This window comes from Lepidochelys kempii, chromosome 6 (assembly GCF_965140285.1).
Source record: "Lepidochelys kempii isolate rLepKem1 chromosome 6, rLepKem1.hap1, whole genome shotgun sequence".
NCBI lineage: Eukaryota > Metazoa > Chordata > Testudines > Cheloniidae > Lepidochelys > Lepidochelys kempii.
Genome location: NC_136385.1, coordinates 131,767,576 through 131,786,204, shown reverse-complemented (window position 1 = coordinate 131,786,204; position 18,629 = coordinate 131,767,576). Strand labels below are relative to the sequence as shown.

At 40.4% G+C, this 18,629-nt stretch overlaps 2 protein-coding genes across 2 annotated transcripts in view; one reads left to right on the top strand and one right to left on the bottom strand.

Moving 5' to 3' along the window:
- Window positions 1-18,629, top strand: part of LOC140913562 (uncharacterized) — a 52,788-nt gene that overhangs the window by 9,732 nt on the left and 24,427 nt on the right. Inside the window, exon 3 of the mRNA XM_078853450.1 lies at window positions 13,145-13,267. The gene's annotated coding sequence lies outside the window, so the exon portion shown is untranslated. The remainder of the gene's footprint in view (window positions 1-13,144; window positions 13,268-18,629) is intronic.
- MIS18BP1 (MIS18 binding protein 1) overlaps window positions 1-18,629 on the bottom strand; it is a 33,713-nt gene that overhangs the window by 2,808 nt on the left and 12,276 nt on the right. Inside the window, exons 7-14 of the mRNA XM_073350253.2 lie at window positions 18,174-18,322; window positions 15,791-15,957; window positions 12,115-12,226; window positions 8,152-9,067; window positions 6,228-6,397; window positions 3,921-4,069; window positions 2,511-2,656; window positions 67-151 (exon numbers count right to left, since the gene is read on the bottom strand). Of these exons, the coding sequence (XP_073206354.1) occupies window positions 67-151; window positions 2,511-2,656; window positions 3,921-4,069; window positions 6,228-6,397; window positions 8,152-9,067; window positions 12,115-12,226; window positions 15,791-15,957; window positions 18,174-18,322 (1,894 nt within the window). The remainder of the gene's footprint in view (window positions 1-66; window positions 152-2,510; window positions 2,657-3,920; window positions 4,070-6,227; window positions 6,398-8,151; window positions 9,068-12,114; window positions 12,227-15,790; window positions 15,958-18,173; window positions 18,323-18,629) is intronic.

The following is an 18,629-nucleotide window of genomic DNA, read 5'->3' as shown; positions in this document are numbered from 1 at the left end:
ACAGGGTCTAGGGCTCCATGCTAGCATTACTAGTTTTCAGTTCAAATTACAGGAAAAAATCATTACCGATTTCTTCTTGATGTTGCCCCAGGTACCCTTCTTGCCTTGTGTGTTCTTTTGCATTCTAAACACATACTTATCATAGTCACGCCTGTAAATACAAACAGGTCAGTCAGTATTACTGGTGTATCGACTCTGTAGATTCCAGTTGGTACCATTACAGCCATTATAAATAAGTTAACCCTGTAGGCAGAAAGGTAACCAAACCATTTTAAAGAAAAACTGATACCATATTTAGTCTTTTTTAAAAAGCCAGCACTATAGTTCTGTGCATGAATTGTATGATAAACTTTATAGTAACACAGTAGTCAGAATGTGCGACAGCTCTCTGAAGTGAGAGACCAGTGAAACAGCATCCTCCTTTAAAATATAGTGCTTATCCCTTCCATTCACAAGTTAGCACTAGCTAAGCTTAGCATCCCAGAAGCTGCTTCTTCCTCAGTCAACCCCAGAAGTGAAGCCTTTTGTATTGGCCACAGTAGTAGGAATTCTACTTCAGGACTTCTAGGAACTACTGAGGGTTCTCAACCAGCTTTGGCCAAGTCTACACTACAAACTTTGCTGGTATAATAATATTGGTTAGGGATGCAGTTCTTTAGGACATTTTTATACCAGCAAAAAGCTCTACTGTAGACTGTGTAGATGCGGTTATACTACCAAAAAAGCCTCTTTCATAGATCATAAGGCCAGAACTGTGACCTTCTCAACTGGTCTCCGTGCATAACACAAGCCATAGAATTTCCCTGCAATAATTCCTGTTTGAACTAAAGCAGATCTTGATTTAAAAATTGCTAGTGATGGAGACTCCACCACAACCTTGAATAAGTTGTTCCAGTGGCTACTTATCCTCACTGTATTAAAGTCTGAATTGGTTTAGCTTTAACTTCCAGACCATGGAACCTTTCCCAATATAAGCTGTGTCTCCCCCTAGAGGGGTTTGCCAGTAGAGCTATCCCAGCTAACCTTTTCCTAGAATTCTCTGGGGTGGCGGGTACTGTGCTACCATCTAAGCCTTATCCACAGGTTGTCAGGATTACTGTAGACTTGCAGATATGCGTAATGGAGAAAGAGGAAACATCAAATGGCTGATGGCAATTCAAACCCAATTTTTACCTTAAAAAGAAACACACACACACTAAACTCCACGCATGAATGAAGTGAAAGGTGCTCAGATACATTGGCAGTGGACCACTAACAAAAAACCCCAAGAAAGATACACTACATATTTCACGACTACCCTATGCTTCATGTTTTCCACACTTAAGATGCTTTTTTGCACTTTTTAATTTCCCAATTAGTATGAAGGAATCTAGTTTGGAACTAAAGCTAAAAATGCTTAAAGTGATACAAGTGAAGTGCTGTGTTTGGCTCTTAAATCATCTTTAAATGCCAACATTCTGTTCCTCCTTTTCCTTTTTGCAAATTGCCTGAACACAACACTCATGGCTCCCCCTTCCAAACATTCAATTTGCAAGCAATTGAAAATGACAAGTTCACTTCTGAACCAAATTTCTTCAGATTTTTTGAAGAAATTCCACAGCCAGCAGAAAGACCCTGCTAAATATGAAGCTCAATCACTAATCATAAGAGTGAAAATGGGCAATCAATTCATCAATTTCTTAGATGTTTATTTTCAAATTCACATAGTTCAAATAGCATGAGCAATTTTGTTAAACATTGCTCTGTCCAACCAAAAATTCACAGGAATGCAGGATTTCCTATGCAGGAGCCTAGCTTGCATGCAAAACCAATATCCCAGCTCCAACAATTGCCCATTACTGATGTTTCAGAGGAAGGCAAAAAAAAAAAAAGCACACAAAACCGAAGAGAAATGTAACATAATGTACCTGAACAACTACAAAATTAAACACAACAGGAACTTACTGTTGAGTCCTTACAGAATCTTTCAAATGCTGGGTTTTTATTTAAGATATAAACTCTTGGTATTCACCTCGAACACTTCTTGGACCTCAGCTCTGAAGCATGGAGACAGTTTTGCTAAGTCTTAATTAAATGTTCCAATTCGCATTTCCATAAAGCTGACATATTCTTAATTCCAAGGTGCCATCCAAGCCAGCTTCAAAATATTAAATTTCTTAAAAGTCTACTCTTTGGTTGTAAAGTTCAAACACCTGGCCAGCGACTGCAATTTATATGAAAAAGGTAGAGCCTGAACAGTGCAGTTCCCTAGGGAGCTGGTGGAATCTCCATCCTTAGAGGTTTTTAAGGCCTGGCTTGACAAAGCCTTGGCTGGGATGATTTAGTTGGTGTTGGTCCTGCCTTGAGCAGGGGTTGGACTAGATGACCTCCTGAGGTCCCTTCCACCCCTAATCTTCTATGATTCTGTGATAATGCCCATCAGAACCTGCTCCCCGCCTTTCAAGTAGAAAGACATAACTGAGAAACTCTTTTGTGGCATTACACAATGAACAGCAGTTTGTAGCTCTTACCTGTTGATAGATCCCAGCATGCCAGGACTAATATGATCACACTGAGGGGTTTTTACCAAGGGGAAGACAGCTGAGGAAGGTGTGATTGGATTGCTGTCCATAAGCTGGAAGACATCATCATCTTGGCTTTCCCGAAATGTTGGGAGCTACAAGAAAATCACACCATCGTCGTCATCAATGAACTAGCACTTTTAGAAACCTATTCATCTAGGACAGTGAATTAAAGATGCACCTTACTTATTCTGCTTTCCCCTCTGTAGTCTCTTGTTAAGGAGCACAGATGAAATAGCCTGCAGCCAAATGCTTTTTTATTTGGACAGCAAAAGCCACAGCACTTTTTTTTGTTTTAGCAGACACCAAGAATATTGGACTGGGTTTTGAGAGTGAGATGGGAAGAGATTTAAAAGTTGCCTTAAAATTTTATTTAGCAGCTTTCAAGATATTTCAATCCATATTAAGTTTTCCTTGGCATAAGATGGATTTGGTTTTCAAATAAGCCTCAATTCAGCCTCCTTTTATGCATGCACAATTTTACATGTGCACTTTTTAAAAACTAATGGCTGCTGTCAGGTTTATGCTTGTAGAGTCTGTCTGTACACACGGGATAAGGCTTGACAAGCATGCATGCAGGTGTATGTACCCACAAAGGGAATACCCACCTTTAAAAAATATAATCAGACCACATAACTGTGGAATTTTTTCATCGACTACTAGTCGCACAGAAACCTAGCCATCACTTCGATCTCACTTGCAGAATAAAAATTCTAACTGTAACTACAGGGGACAGAACCTCCAGACAGTTTTATTACCTGCCTCATTTTAGATTTATAAGAAACTTCCCATCATATTCAACCTGTCTTCAAACAAGCGCTAAAACAACATCTTTCAAAATGGTCTCTGAGCCATAGCCAGGTCTGGAAGTGAATTGAAAGGGACATAACATGTCCTGAAAGGGAAAGTATTGCTAGATTTCATGTCACCTCCTCTTCAAATTTGCCCAAGAAAGTCAGATTAGAGTAGTAGCTGGGAAAACCATTACCATCAAGGTTCTTGAAGACAGTGCACCAGGATTTATTTGAGGGGCTATGTGACAAGAGGAGGCTGGGGAAATAAACCCTGTAACATAGCTATCCGTAGCTTAAAGGAACCTATTCTAGCTATTTCTTAGACTCTTCTTTGGAAGTTCAAGTCTCTGCAGTACTTTTGATTGAAGGCCAGACGCTTGCAGCAGCCAGGCATGTCTAGAAGCACATCTAGGAAACTCAAATTGCCAACACTCAGCCATAAGTGGTCAAAGATATAAGCCCTTTCTCCCAGCACAAGTCACTGACCTAAAATCCAAGAAATTGAACGGGCAGATTTTTAAAACAGAAGATTTGATTTAATATATTTTTTAAATTACAGATTTACCTTTACTCTTCTATTCTGTAGCGGTGTTGCAGTGAAAATATCATCGTGGTCATCCTTTGGCAAATGTTCCAGGAAGTCCCTCATCTGTTGTTTCCTTTTAAACGTTCCCACCTTAGCAGTTATCATTACCGGTTGTTTCTTTTCTGAATCTGCCAACATATTACATTTGTTCAGAGGTATTGGCTACATTATTTGGCCTTACAGATTCTTAGTTATAGACAATACTGTTGTGATGCACAATCCACAGTCTTACGATCTTTGGAGTTTTCCTGCTCCCTGTACTTCTAGTTTCTATAGAATTTACACACAAAAAGAAAAAAGAAAAGTCTAGCCCTTATCTCAATTGGATGTTGACTTTGCAGCCTTATGGCAGCATTGTAAACATCAATTTTTTAGCTATTTTATTGGGCAGTTAAGCAGAAATAGTCTTTGTGTTTGCATATCAGACATTAGGTTTCTGTTGTACAAAATCTGTGAGCTCAGGTGCCTTCGGCTTCATTGCGTCTCAGATCTTCTGTGCAATAGACAGAGCAGACCTGAGATAGATTCAGCAGCTTCTGGAATGCTCATTCCAGAACTAACTTTGTACAATTCAATGAGGACTCCACCCTCTGCGGATCTGAAGCCACTTAGTTCTCACAGTTGATAAATTATAGTTTGAGTATTTAACATTAAAGCTTCAAAACACAGATGGGGACTAGCAAATGGGAGATGGTGTAATGGGTTGTGGAAGTATGTATGGAACACCACACTGCCACCCAGCAGATGGCCTGCCAGGAGACGTCTGCTAGGGAGGCAGATGTGGTTGCCTGTGCCCACAATGAGTGTGTCATAATGGCGTCAGGTGGCAGGGTGCTGGACTGCCTACAGCACTCTCAGATGCAGCCTGAGACCCATTTTGAAATTCATTGGGAGGAGAGGGTTTGGCCCCTGAAGCAGTCAGCAGTGGCTACGAACAGTCTGGGAGAGGCCTGAAAGAAGCGAGTTCTGAGCAGACAAAGCCAGTGCAAGGCAGACATCAAGGGAGTGAAGAGTCCTGTTTGCAGGAGTGGAATGCGGCTCAGGATGGAAAACTGGAAGGAGAACAGATCGGTTGAGGTGGAAGAATTCTGACACCACCTTTGGAAGGAACGTGGGATGCAGTCATAAGGAAACCTTGTCCCTATGAAATATAGTGTGTGGGGGTGGTTGGGTGTGCAGTCAGCTATCATGGCTGCCAGTTTAATGACTCTCCTGGCCAAAGTGATAGCCATGAGGAAGGTTACCTTCTTGGAGATGTGAGAGGGAGCACGTTGCCAGAGGTTTTGAAGGGAGGTGGAGAGGGAAAGATTAAAGTCCCATAGATACATAGCTTTAAGTACCTGAGGGAAGCTGTTGAGAAGGCCTCTCGGGAAGTGAGCAGTGGTGGGGTCAGTGTAAACAGAGTCTACATCCACAGTGGGGGAAGAAAGGCATTAAGTGCCTCCAAAGGAACCCCGACAGAGCTGAGGGCAAAGCCCGACATTTTGAGCTCTAGGAGGTAATCCAGGAGGACAGGGATGGATATGGCTGGTATGTGGGCCACAGGTGTACCAGTAGCAAGCCCGCAGCGCCAGGTCATATGCCAGGGGGTGAGATGCGTGGGTACAGGAGTCCGAGCTTTTCCTGGAAGCAGGGGAGAATATCAGGTCCACCTCAGAGAAACTGTTGGAGCCTGACAAAGCCTCCGGGAGTGGTGGAGTCGTTGGTACAGGGGGTCCGCAACACACAGCCTGGAAATGCTGCTTCTGGAGCAGGGACGGTTCATCCACCAGAGTGGGTGGTTCGATTGTAACAAGCAGCAGAGAATGCATGTCAGACAGTTTGAGATGCACCAATGGGAGAAAGGGTACACAATGTCCTGGAGTACAGGGAATGTCCCTGTGAGCACCCGAGGCGGGCGGTGATGTCTGTGGTACCAAGTGGGCTGACAGGTGTGGAGATGCTGGCGGCATGGATGGTGCGCACCCTGGCGAGCGGTTCAGGCAGGCAGCCTTATCTTCACAACAAGGAAGTTTAGGCTGCTGCAAATGTTGTGCACCTCTTCAATTCTCACTGGGCTAACAATATTACAGGATTTACAGACTGATATTAGATTCTATTCAGCAGGGGCTGTACTGGATTAAATCCAGTGCATCACTATCAATTTACGTACTACACATGCAAGAATACCACTTCTGTGTAAGTCTACCTGCTTAGTATGGACTGAATTTAAAAAAAAACTGCTTGAAAAAATCAAAAATGAAGAAATAGAAGGAACAAATGTGATTTGGGCAGAAAGGCCAGTACCTTTTTGTCCTTTTTTATCTAACACAGTCTTTATGGCATGCTTTTTGGAACCTTTTGTCTGATGCTCTTCCATATATTTCTGTTGGCATTCTTCTGCAGATCGAGTACCCAAAGCCATTGCTACATCCAACCAAAAGCCATTCTTGTGTTTTGGAAAAGAAGCAACAGCCCTGTAAAGAGAGCAAAACATTAATAATCTATAGTTAGAAGAAATGGGTTGAACTACATGTTCATTCAAAAGTCAAACCTCTGATCTACAAAAGTCATAAGACAGACTGAATCTAACATTTAAATTGTTAGGTTTAAAAAAATGAAATCAAATTTTATAAAAGAAACTCCTTTTCTTAGGAATGTAGAAATTGCTAGACCAGACCAATGGTCCTTCTAATCCAGAATCTTGCCTCCAACAGCAGGTAGTGCCAGACAATCTGGAGGAAGGTGTAAAACCTTCATCACAGACAATCATGCCGTGACCTGCACATGGGCGGAGGTTCTTCCTAATCTCAGGCAGAGTAGTTTTTTACACCCTGAAACATGAATTTATTTCTGTTTTAAGTGGTTTTTTTTAATCCTAAAATAACTGTAGTCATTCTTATTATTCACAGAAGTGTCAAATCCTGCTCAGGTTTCAGAGTGGTAGCCATGCTAGTCTGTATCAGCAAAAACAACGAGGAGTCCTTGTGGCACCTTAGAAACTAACACATTTATTTGGGCATAAGCTTTCGTGGGCTAAAACCCACTTCATCAGATGCATGGAGTGGAAAATACTGTAGAGAGGTATAAATACACAGCATATGAAAAGATGGGAGTTACCTTACCAAGTCAGGGGTCAGTGCTAACGAGCCAATTCAATTAAGGTGGAATGGGCTATTCTCAACAGTTGACAAGAAGGGAGGAAAAATCACTTTTGTAGTGCTAATGAGTTCCATGTAATCAAGGTAGCCCATTTCAAACAGTTGACAAGAAGGTGTGAGTATCAGCAGGGGGAAAATTAGTTTTTGTAGTGACCCATCCACTCCCAGTCTTTATTCAGGCCTAATTTGATGGTTCTTGGCTTCATCAATGCCTTGTGGCAATGAGTACCACAAGTTAATTTCCCTGTAAATTTTAAGTGTTAGTTTTTATTTTTTTAACATCCCCTTCCTATTGTATTTGGAGGGAGCAAATGGTAGTTCCCACTTATCTTTATCTCATTCATTAGTTTGTGTGCTTCTATTATGTCACCTCTTATTCACCTGCTCCTTCAACTAAACAGTCCTGAGCTCTCTAAATTTCCTCATGTGAAAAATCTTTCACACTTAGAAACATTAGCACATTCAACTGAAGAATTAAAAAATCTAATTTCTGTGAGGTTTTTATACAACATATATTGTTTACTTTTTGCATATCAACTCCCACAACAAAAGTAAGTGATTTTAAATTTCTAGCTTTCCAGCACTGGCACAATGCTGTAATATGTTTGAGCTGCAAACCCTGTAAAAAACAGGAGACTCATGTTCAAGAAAAATTGGTTTAAATCAAAATTTAAAGGTTTTGCATAACTTATTTTACCAAAACCTACATTGTCTGTGTCTTTCATTTCAATTTTTTTTTTTTTATTTTTTTATTATTTTTTTTTAGGTGTACAGGATTGTATTGTCTGGAGAAATACTCAAAAGTTCACGGTCTTTTTTTTTTTAAGTCTGAAAAAGACAAAGTTCGAAATTTAAGAAACAGATAAGGACTGAAAATGAAACATGAAAAACTTGAACCAGAATAGTCTAAGCACATATTAAAGACACACTAGTGTAACTGGTACGTCTTACTCTACCTTGACTGAGAAGTAATCAAAGCGATGCTAAGCTAATCTAAATGCTCAAGTCTAATACATTGCTTAAAAGTCCAGGTAAATTACTGTTTTTTGTTACCAAGCATAACTACTTGCCTGTGTAGTTTCTGTAGTTCTCTCTCAGTCCAGTCTTCAGTTGCACCTGGAAAAGACTCCAAGGAATTCTGCACCTCTCTCTTGTCAGATTCCTTTGACTTCACCGCTGAAGACTTTGTACTGTTGGTAATCTTGCAGTCAGGTTTTTTGGCAGATACTTTTGATTTCTTTTCTTTTATTTGAAATTCTCTATCCCAGTCTTCTGTCTCGGTTTCTGACTCAAACACATATGTTGGAGGGTTAATACTCGCTTTTCTTGTGTTTAGTGTGCTGTCAATCAAAGGGGCACTGCTGGACCCACCAGCAGGAGCCTTCGCTTTAGGTTCCACTTCTGATTGTTTCTTCTGGTCAGACAGCTCTATCCTTAACTGTCTGTTGTGAGAGGAAGTGGCTGCAGAATTTTCTATTTTTCTTTGCTCCGAGGATTTTTTCTTTGTATCGCTCTGTGAACTCTTAGCATCGGAGGAAGATTTATAATTATGAATCTCTCTTTCCAAAGAGGGTTTTGTTTTCCTTTTGATAGACAGAGGGATATCTTCATTGGAGTCTTCCTCATCCTTGCTTGAGGATTCTTCCGTAGACAGTTTGTCTTGGCAAAACTGTTTCAGTGACCTTAGAGAATACCTGCAACTCTTTAGCTCTCTGCTTGAGTTTGTTTTGCAATTTCTGGTCTCAATTCCATATTTTGAAATATTTTGCTCTGCATTTTTTTCTGCAGTCTGGCTATTATATGTTAGGTTATTTTGATACAGCTTTTTATGCTTCAAGGGTGTCAACACAACAGTCCTTTTATCAATATTATTAAGTTCAGCTTCAGTGTCACTTTCATCAGGATCTGAAATAAAACGTCTAGGGTCTCTTTTGTCACTGGACCGAATTTCTTTTTTGAAATTTGCTCTCTTCTCATAGATTTTTCCTAAAAGAAAAAATATTATATACAGGTTTTCACATACACCAAAACACGTTTTACATGTGATGTAGCATTGCACACTGTTAAACAACTATACCTTACACCCCGTACAGCAGCTACATTGAACCCCTTGTACAATTGTTAAAGCTGGATGCTCAGTTCCACTTCTACTGGCAGAATCCAGTGGAACAGGATTGAGGCCAGCAGCAACTCCCCAGTGTGCAAATCCCTTGACTCCACAGAAGCCTCTCCATCAGACTAACAGGAGATTAGGGTTCCAGAGGTCAGGAGGGTGTCCATCAGTTCATGCTGGGCTAGGAAGTAGCTGCCTTAAGAAGACAGCTTTCCTCCCAAACATATAGAAATAATATTGTAAGATCAGTGGGAATTAGTGCCGCTAAGCAGCGTTAACTCTGACTCTGTACTATCCTGTCCCAAACATGAGAAAGATATGGCACAGGCAAGCTGCAGTCACCTTGCATGGACATCCCTTCCAGGTGGTGGAAGAGTCAATTGCCCAGCATTTGAAGGCTATGGTGCGACCTCATATTTAACATGAGCATTAATTGAAAATTCCACCAGGTGAATATGGCAAACTTTTCTGGGCTCTCTGGTCCATCTCGGGGGTTATGCCTCGGGAAGGTACAATGTAGTCCTATGGGCCCAATTATGCAATCTTGCATATACTTCAATTTACTGAGACTCCACTGAGAAGGCTTATATTTTCAAAACCCTTCTGGAAAGTCAGATGCTACCTAGTATATGTGTGAGGCAGTATGGTCCAGCAGTCAGGACACTTGAATGAGGAGGCAGGAGACCTAGGCTCTTTCTGGTTCTGCCACTGACCTGCTGCAGGACCCTGGTCAAGATACTTAACTTTTCTGTCTTAAATATCATCCCCAATTTTAAAGGGGGAAACTGATTTTCCTTTGTGAAATACTCTGAGATCTATGGATGAAAAGCACTAGATAAGAGTTAAATATATCAGTTATGTTGGAAGACGTTTTCATGCTAATAACTTACTGTGTATTGCACAGATCAAAGAGAAACATGGAATTTTTTTCCCCCAATCTACACCATAAACACATTTCCCCATCTTTATACTTTTCAGTTAGGTACAGTAAGAAATCTATAGAATAGCCTCACTGCATATTTCATGCTCATGGAAGTGAGCAGTAAAAATATATTTCAAGTTTAATTTAAACAACCTACTTATCAGAAAATAGATACAGTTCAATTATTAAGATTTTTATGATTAAGAGGCTTGGGAAGAGGTGTTAATAAGTAAGGCTTGAGTGGTACCATGTATCAAAGAACGTGGAAGTTTCTTTTTTTCTTGGAAGAAAATGTAACTTCATGCTCAAACAAAAAATTGAAAAAGTACAAATTTCCAGCAGTCATAGTAAATGTAGAAAAAGTCACAGGCTCATTTTTTTTATTTTAAAGAAGACTGACAAGTGAGGAAGAGACGCCTGGAGCGGGGTGTGTGCCTGAGATTGAGCCCACACCGCACTCACCCTGGGCAGCGGCGGCTCCTGTTCCCCACAGAGCTGGACCCAACTCCCTACTCCAGGTGGTGCAGCCTAGTGCACAGGTTGATAGCACCGCTCAGGTTCCGTAGGGACACAGGAGTCACCACTCCCAGGGTTGAATATGGGGAGAACTCACTCTCTCCCCACCAGGCCTTCCCCTCTTCATGGGTGCTTTATTAAAATCAGACAGAGAAATCATGGTGTCTGTGACTTTTCCACTGCTGTGACAAACTTGCAGCTCTAGTCATAAACAAGTGCAAGATTGTATGTCATCCTGATCCCTGAAAGCCCGTTCAAATCCACCTTGCTTACACAAGTCAACCTACTTGTAACAAATAAAGCAAGCAGGATTTGAACCCCAAAAATCTCAGCCACCAAATAAGCTGACAGTCTGTTCTAGATCACAGAGGACACGTTGCACTCATTACATCTGTCTCTTCAAGTTCTTGTATCAGGACATGATATTTCAATTGAGAAGAATCCTTCTCCCTCAACTGCTTAGGGACACATTCTGCTCCCTGAAGTCAATGGGGAGCCCTCAGGTCATTACAGAAGCAGAACTGGTCCACTAGGAAGTAGTTCCATTTAAAAATGCCAACACCCTTCTGCTCACAACAATTGGGGGGGGGAGGGGTGGCAAGCGCGCAGGCAGGTCTGGCCAGGAACAGGGCTCCTCACACAAAACAAATCTGCTAGGTTTCAGTTAAGTGTACCCAATTAATAGAATCCATCCGAACTGATGAGTAAATTAAGACTATCAAAACCACAAAGAGAATCTTGAAGAGTTAATTCCAACATAAAGGAACTGAACAAACATGGAACATAAAGTCAACAGAAAATGCTCAATACTCAATCTAAATCATTCAGCTACATGAGTTTTATTTTGGATAAGACCCAGCCAAAATAAAATACTCCCTTCACGCAATAAAGAATTCTATAAGAGAGGCTCTAGTTGTTTCAAAAAGAACACTAACTTTTGTTTTTAACTTAGTTTTATGGGTTTACTGTATATTTCCCAAAAGACTTAAAAGTTGATGATCGAGTGTACTTTTTCCTATTCACGCAGGCTACTTACTTTCTGCACTTCACTCAGTTTGAAAAGTGAAGCTAGACTGATGAACTTTTGTTTGTTTCTTTCCTTTTTCAGTTGTCACACACTGACAACTCCAAGTCTTATGTGTTCAGATTCACAGCATAGTGTAGCAGAAATTTTAATCAACCTGTTTCCATTTCAATTTATGACAGATAACAAATCTGTCTATTCATGAAGTTTGTATCCCTTCTCTATTTTCATACCACCTATCTATCTTTTGGGCATAAAACTAGTGGACAGTGTTGCTTTAATTATTAAAAAAAATCAACTGGCAATCAAGATAGATGAAAAAAGTTCTTAGCATCTAGCATCAACACCATCGTAGTGGTTTTGTTGTAGGCCCACATTTAATAGACTATCTTCCCCATTTACAATTACTTCGGGGGGGAAATGCACTTCATAGCTTGCAAACACATGGCCATTCTTACCTTCAGATTGGCTTTTAGTTTTTCCTTCACTTGTCTCTGTTGTATCCTCTCTGTTGTTCTTTGGAGAGCTGGAAATGGTTTTCTTTTTGGCTTGTTTATTACTACTACATACCTTGAAAAATAAGAAAATAAATGTGTCTACCAGAGATTCTACACATCAGCTATAGTAAAACCAATATGAAACAAGCAGCTGTAAATTCTTTGTGTTGCACTCTAAGATGGAGGGGTGGAGGTGTTAGTAATAAACTATATGGCACAGTATTTTGCTATACTGCATCAGTAGTATTTTGTAAATGTTGACGCTCATACAAATTCCACATGGGACATCACAGTGAGACCAAAATAGTAGATCAGGTTTCCTTTAATTTATAGGACCACTGTAACTAAGAAAGTGAGTCTCAAACTGAGGTCCATGGAGCCATTTATATCATGTTGGTAAAGCAGCAATGTATAGTCAAGCAATGGCACCCGCTAGCTATTACAGCAAAGTCCAGTCCTCTTAAGGTTTCCAGAGGCTTTTTAGATCAATTAAGCTTAAAAAAAACCCCAAAACAAAAAACCATAACAGCAGCCCCATTTAAGCCCATGCACAACTCAGAAATAACAGCATCTTCCTTTCACTTAAATTCAACCATAATCAAATTTGCCCAGTGTGTTAGAATTAGCCCACAGTTCCAAACACAAAAGACTGATCCAAACTGCAAAGTGACCAGGGAAGATCAGACCAGAAAGAGCTACAGGAGAAGAGAGAACATTTGGTCCTAATGAAAGTGAAGTCCTCCACCCACTGAGGAAATTAAATTAAACAGCACAGATAAAAAATGTTGATACCTACTGCACTGGCATGAGTTTATTTTCACCTTCTCTGTTTAGTGCTGTCCTAATATTATATTTTTAATATAATCAATATAGTTGTGGAATGAGCATTGTGAGGTTGCAAAGGAATCTCTCTCAGGTGCTTATATGGCACCCATTACCATAGTATGAGAGCGCCTCAGAATCTGATGTATTTGTGACTGGTTCCTTCCAGGGTGCCAGGTGGAACTGAGGTACCACTGAGCCCTGACACACCAGCCTGGGCTCCCTCTCACACTGTGCTTCTGTGACAAGCTCCAAAGCCCTCCAGCCTGCACTTTCACCAGCATTCACACAGGTAGGTACACACCCAACTGCAGTTACATGCAGACTCTCTAACCACCAGCTTCCCAGCCTAGGACCCCAGAGCAGTACCGTCCTGCCCTGCTCAGCTCAAATCTGGCCAGAGTATGGGTTTAATACCTGGTCCGCCTCTCCCTCCATGTAAAGAGAGCAATGCACACTTGTGGTAATCAAGCAGAGATTTTCCCCCAAGCACTCCAGTGAAAGTTCACTGGTTTGGATTAGAACATAAAATAAATGTATTAACTACAAAAGATGGGTTTTAATTGATTGTAAGTGATAGCAAACAGATCACCTAGCTAATAAAAACTGCAAAGTAAGCTTAATATACTAGATAGATTTGATATGAATAGCAGATTCTCACCCTAACTGATGGTACATGCAGACTTGTAGGTTCTTAAGGCACAAGCTACACTTGCTTTGCAGCTTGGAATCCGCGGATGCTTCATACACAGGCTAGAAATCCCTTTAGCCTGGGTCCAGCACTTCCCCCAGTTCAGTCTTTGTTCCTCAAGTGTTTCCAGGGGTGGTCTTTTGTGGGAAGTGAAGAACCCCAGATGATGTCACTCCCGGTCTTATATAACTCTAGCATATGGCAGGAACCCTTTGTCTCAAAGCTTTGGCTCCCAGACCAATTTGTGGAAAAATACTGATATCCCAAGATGGAGTCCAGAATCATGTGGCCTGGTCACATGTCCTTGTAGAGTCATAGCAGCCATTACTTACATGCTGTCTGGAGAGTTCTCAGGAAGACTCATCCAGTGGGGGATAAGCTTCTCTTAAGGCCTGTTGGTCTTCCTAATGACCCCTTACCCTGAATAGGCCCTTTACAACCAGCTATTTAGAGTAGTGGGTGTTACCCAGGTATAAACTACATTTGAAGTACAGATACATAGTCACTATTTATAACTTCAGATACAAAAGTGATACACGCATGCAAATAGAATAATCATATTCAGCAATTCATAACTTTTCCCATGACACCTCACATGACTTATCTTGTATAAAATGCATCATAATTATGCCATAATCATATCATAATAGAACTATGAAGAATATGGGGTACACTGTCACAGTATTTATCCTCACAACACCCCTCTGAGATAGCACAGCCCTTTTATCCCCATTTTACTAATGGAGAACCGAGGCACAGAGGAACCCAGGGCCAGATGATCAAAAGGGATTTCAGGTGCCTACAGAGGCAGATATCTGGCTCTTTAGGCACTTGAAAATCCAGCCCTCAATAACTTGCCCAGGTAATACAAGGAGTCTGTGGCAGATCAGCAAATTAAACCCACATCTCCCAAGTTCCAAGCTAGAATGCTCACCACTGAACCATCCTTATCCTCAAGAGTATTGGTTGATCATAGGATGACTATGAGCCACCAATGTGATAAGGCCGTGAAAAAAGCTAATGCGGTCTTGGGATGCATCAGAAGAGGTATTTCCAGTAGGGATAAGGAGGTTTTAGTACCATTATACAAGGCACTGGTGAGACCTCACCTGGAATACTGTGTGCAGTTCTGGTCTCCCATGTTTAAGAAGGATGAATTCAAACTGGAACAGGTACAGAGAAGGGCTACTAGGATGATCCGAGGAATGGAAAACTTGTCTTATGAAAGGAGACTCAAGGAGCTTGGCTTGTGTAGCCTAACTAAAAGAAGGTTGAGGGGAGATATGATTGCTCTCTACGAATATACCAGAGGGATAAATACCGGAGAGGGAGAGGAATTATTTAAGCTCAGTATCAACGTGGACACAAGAACAAATGGATATATACTGGCCACCAGGAAATTTAGACTAGAAATTAGATGAAGGTTTCTATCTATCAGAGGAGTGAAGTTTTGGAATAGCCTTCCAAGGGAAGCAGTGGGGGCAAAAGATCTATCTGGCTTTAAGATTAAACTCCATAAGTTTATGGAGGAGATGGTATGATGGGATAACATGGTTTTGGTAATTAAATATTCATGGTAAATAGGCCCAATGGCCTGTAATGGGATATTAGATGGGGTGGGATCTGAGTTACCCAGGAAAGAATTTTCTGTAGTATCTGACTGATGAATCTTGCCCATATGCTCAGGGTTCAGCTGATCGCCATATTTGGGGTCAGGAAGGAATTTTCCTCCAGGGCAGATTGGAAGAGGCCCTGGAGGTTTTTTGCCTTCCTCTGTAGCATGGGGCACAGGTCACTTGCTGGAGGATTCTCTGCTCCTTGAAGTCTTTAAACTACGATTTGAGGACTTCAATAGCTCAGACATAAGTGAGAGGGTTTTTTGCAGGAGTGGTGGGTGAGATTCTGTGGCCTGCATTGTGCAGGAGGTCAGACTAGATGATCATAACGGTCCCTTCTGACCTAAATATCTATGAAAAAAAAAGTGATCCTTCCAAAGTAGTCCACACAGAAAGAAGTTCAGAAACTACTGAATTAAAAGGGTGTGGCATACAAAAGTCATCTTAACTTAGATACTTTTTAAACAAGTATAGAACAATAAGGTAATAACATGCAGAAAAGTCTTACAATACTCAAGTAGTTTTTTCCACCCTCTTCTATAGTAACATTTAGTTTACGATCAACAAACTCTCGTTGTCCACACCAGTAATGTAATGGTGGTTTAATGCGCCGACCACTACGGCTGTAACTTGCATCTGGATCTTTTTGCACAGAATTGCGTTTGGGTGTCATATCTACACACACACACACACACAAAAAAAAATCTTGTTAGCAGCAGCACAGTTTTGAGTTTTGTTTTTTTAAAAACATCAGAATACTATTTTACTTTAAAAATAATCTTTAGTAAGATCTTACAGGCATAAACCAACGTTTGCAAGTTCAGAGCGGCCATCCTGGGTCAGACTAAAGGTCCATCTAGCTCAATATCCTGTCGTCCAACAGTGGACGATGCCAGGTGCCCCAGAGGGAATGAACAGAAAAGGTAATCATCAAGTGATTCATCCTGTCTCCCATTCCCTGCTTCTGGCAAACAGAGGCGAGGGACACCATTCCTGCCCATCCTGGCTAATAACCATTGATGGACCTATCCTCCATGAATTTATCTAGTTCTTTTTTTTAACCCTGTTATAGTCTTGGCCTTCACAACATCCTCTTGCAAAGAGTTGCACAGTTTGTCTGTGTGAAAAAATACTTCCTTTTGTTTGTTTTAAACCTGCTCCCTATTAATTTCATTTGGTGACCCCTAGTTCTTGTGTTATGAGGGGTAAATAACACTTCCTTATGTACTTTCGCCACACGTGTCATGATTTTGTAGACCTCTATCATATCCCCCTGTCGTCATCTCTTTTCCAAGCTGAAAAGTCCCAGTCTTATTAGTCTCTCCTCACATAGAAACTGTTCCATACCCCTAAAATAATTTTTGTTGGCCTTTCTGAACCTTTTCCAATTCCAATATATCTTTTTTGAGATTGGACAACCACATCTGCACGCAGTATTCAAGATGTGAGTGTACCAGGCATTTATATAGAGGCAATATGATATTTTCTGTCTTCTTATCTATCCCTTACTTAATGATTCACAACATTCTGTTAGTGCAGCAGCAGTCAAAAAAGCTAAGTTGATTTTTCAGAGAACTATCTACGCCTCCAAGATCTTTCTTAAGTTGTTACAGCTAATTTAGACCTCATCATTTTATATGTATGGTTGGGATTATGTTTTCCAATGTGCCTTTGCATTTATCAACATTGAATTTCATCTGCCATTTTGTTGCCCAGTCACCCAGTTTTGTATTGATTTTCATGCAAATGATGCTCACACAAAACAAAAGTGAATATCTAAATCAAGAAATTACCATTCTTACTTTTAAAAGCAGACAAGTCAAAGACCCATGTAACTTAGTGTGATTAAAGTATTACAGTAATTTTTGCCACCCACAGCAACCAAATTTATGCTCTGAAGTCTTTTGACTTTGTGACATAGTTCAGAGTAATGATACACAGAGATCATATAGGAAGGTGGTGATAAGTGGAATTAGACAAAGAAAAGTTTAGACTCTGAATCTATTCCCAAGTATACAATCAGTTGGAAGCACACTGGAAAGAGTACAAATGTGCAGATGATACAAAAATGAAGAAGTCTGGATAAAGAGATAATGAATAATTAAATCTGATGAAAGCCATTTTGGAGCATCAGATCACAAGGATATTCAGAACTGACAGAGGTGCAAAGAGCAATTAAGATATGGTGGCCCTAGAATTAGGAAAACTAGAAGAGTTTGTACTAAGAAAGAGAAGTGGATAAGAGGAAACAATGTACAGGGTTATAAAAATGTCAACATTTCAGAGAAAACCTGAATGTCATAACTGTTCATACGGTGTAGTTGTAGCCATACCAGTCCCAGATTATTAGGAGACACAAGGTGGGTGAGGTAATATCTTTTACTGGACCAACTAAAAGATATTACCCCACCCACCTCATGTGTCCATGCATTAAGGGAGATAAAGAGAAATAGTTTAAAGGAGAGAATTTGGAATGGCTGTGAACAACAGGAATTGCAAATATACTCATTTTATAAAGGGGAGTAAAATAAAAACTTACAAGGAAATTACCCCCTCGCAACCTTTCATTCCATGTATGTGAGTGCATCACATAACCTCTTTGGACCAAATTCAAACTTAGCCTAAGTTATTCTACACAAACCAATGTTGATAGATCATTCCTCACAAACTGTGGGTTAAATTTATCCCTTCATGTTCCAATATTTTAATAGAACATTGAGCTTCACTGTGAGAAAGAAATGCCACTACAATTGAAAAAAAACAACTTCATGCTGTGACTATTCTAAAAATGAGAAATGTTAAGAAGCAGTCAGTTATTTAACCATTTAAATTACCATCAATTTTGAACAAAAAAAGGGGGGTGGGGGGGGTGGAGGTGGGGTAGTACTCACATCTGTTATCATTCAGTGCTACTTCATAAGTGGTGTTTTGTGTTCTAGATTGTTTTTTTAAGTCTCCTGTTACCTCCTCTTCTTCCAACATATCCACTTCCACAGAACTGATTTTTTCATTGCCAGCCTCGTCAGTATCTTGTTCTTTCCTAATTTTTTTGAAGTTTAAGAAAAAAAAAAGAAACCAAAATCTGTCACTGCTTAATATTGCTTAGTTGTTATTAAAGAACTTCAGCTGAAATACTATTGTACACCATTCAAACACAGAAAACTCACAAATGAAAAGCCTTGTACATGGTTCTTCCCCGTCCCCACACCAGTGTATTAATGCAGCTGCACTGATTCAAACCCCTAATGTAAATAAACTACGCCAGAAGCCAAGCCAGTGCAAGTCCTCCGGTATTAGTGCAATTGGTGTACTGGTAGCACCACTGTAGCTAAATCAGTGTAGCTGCA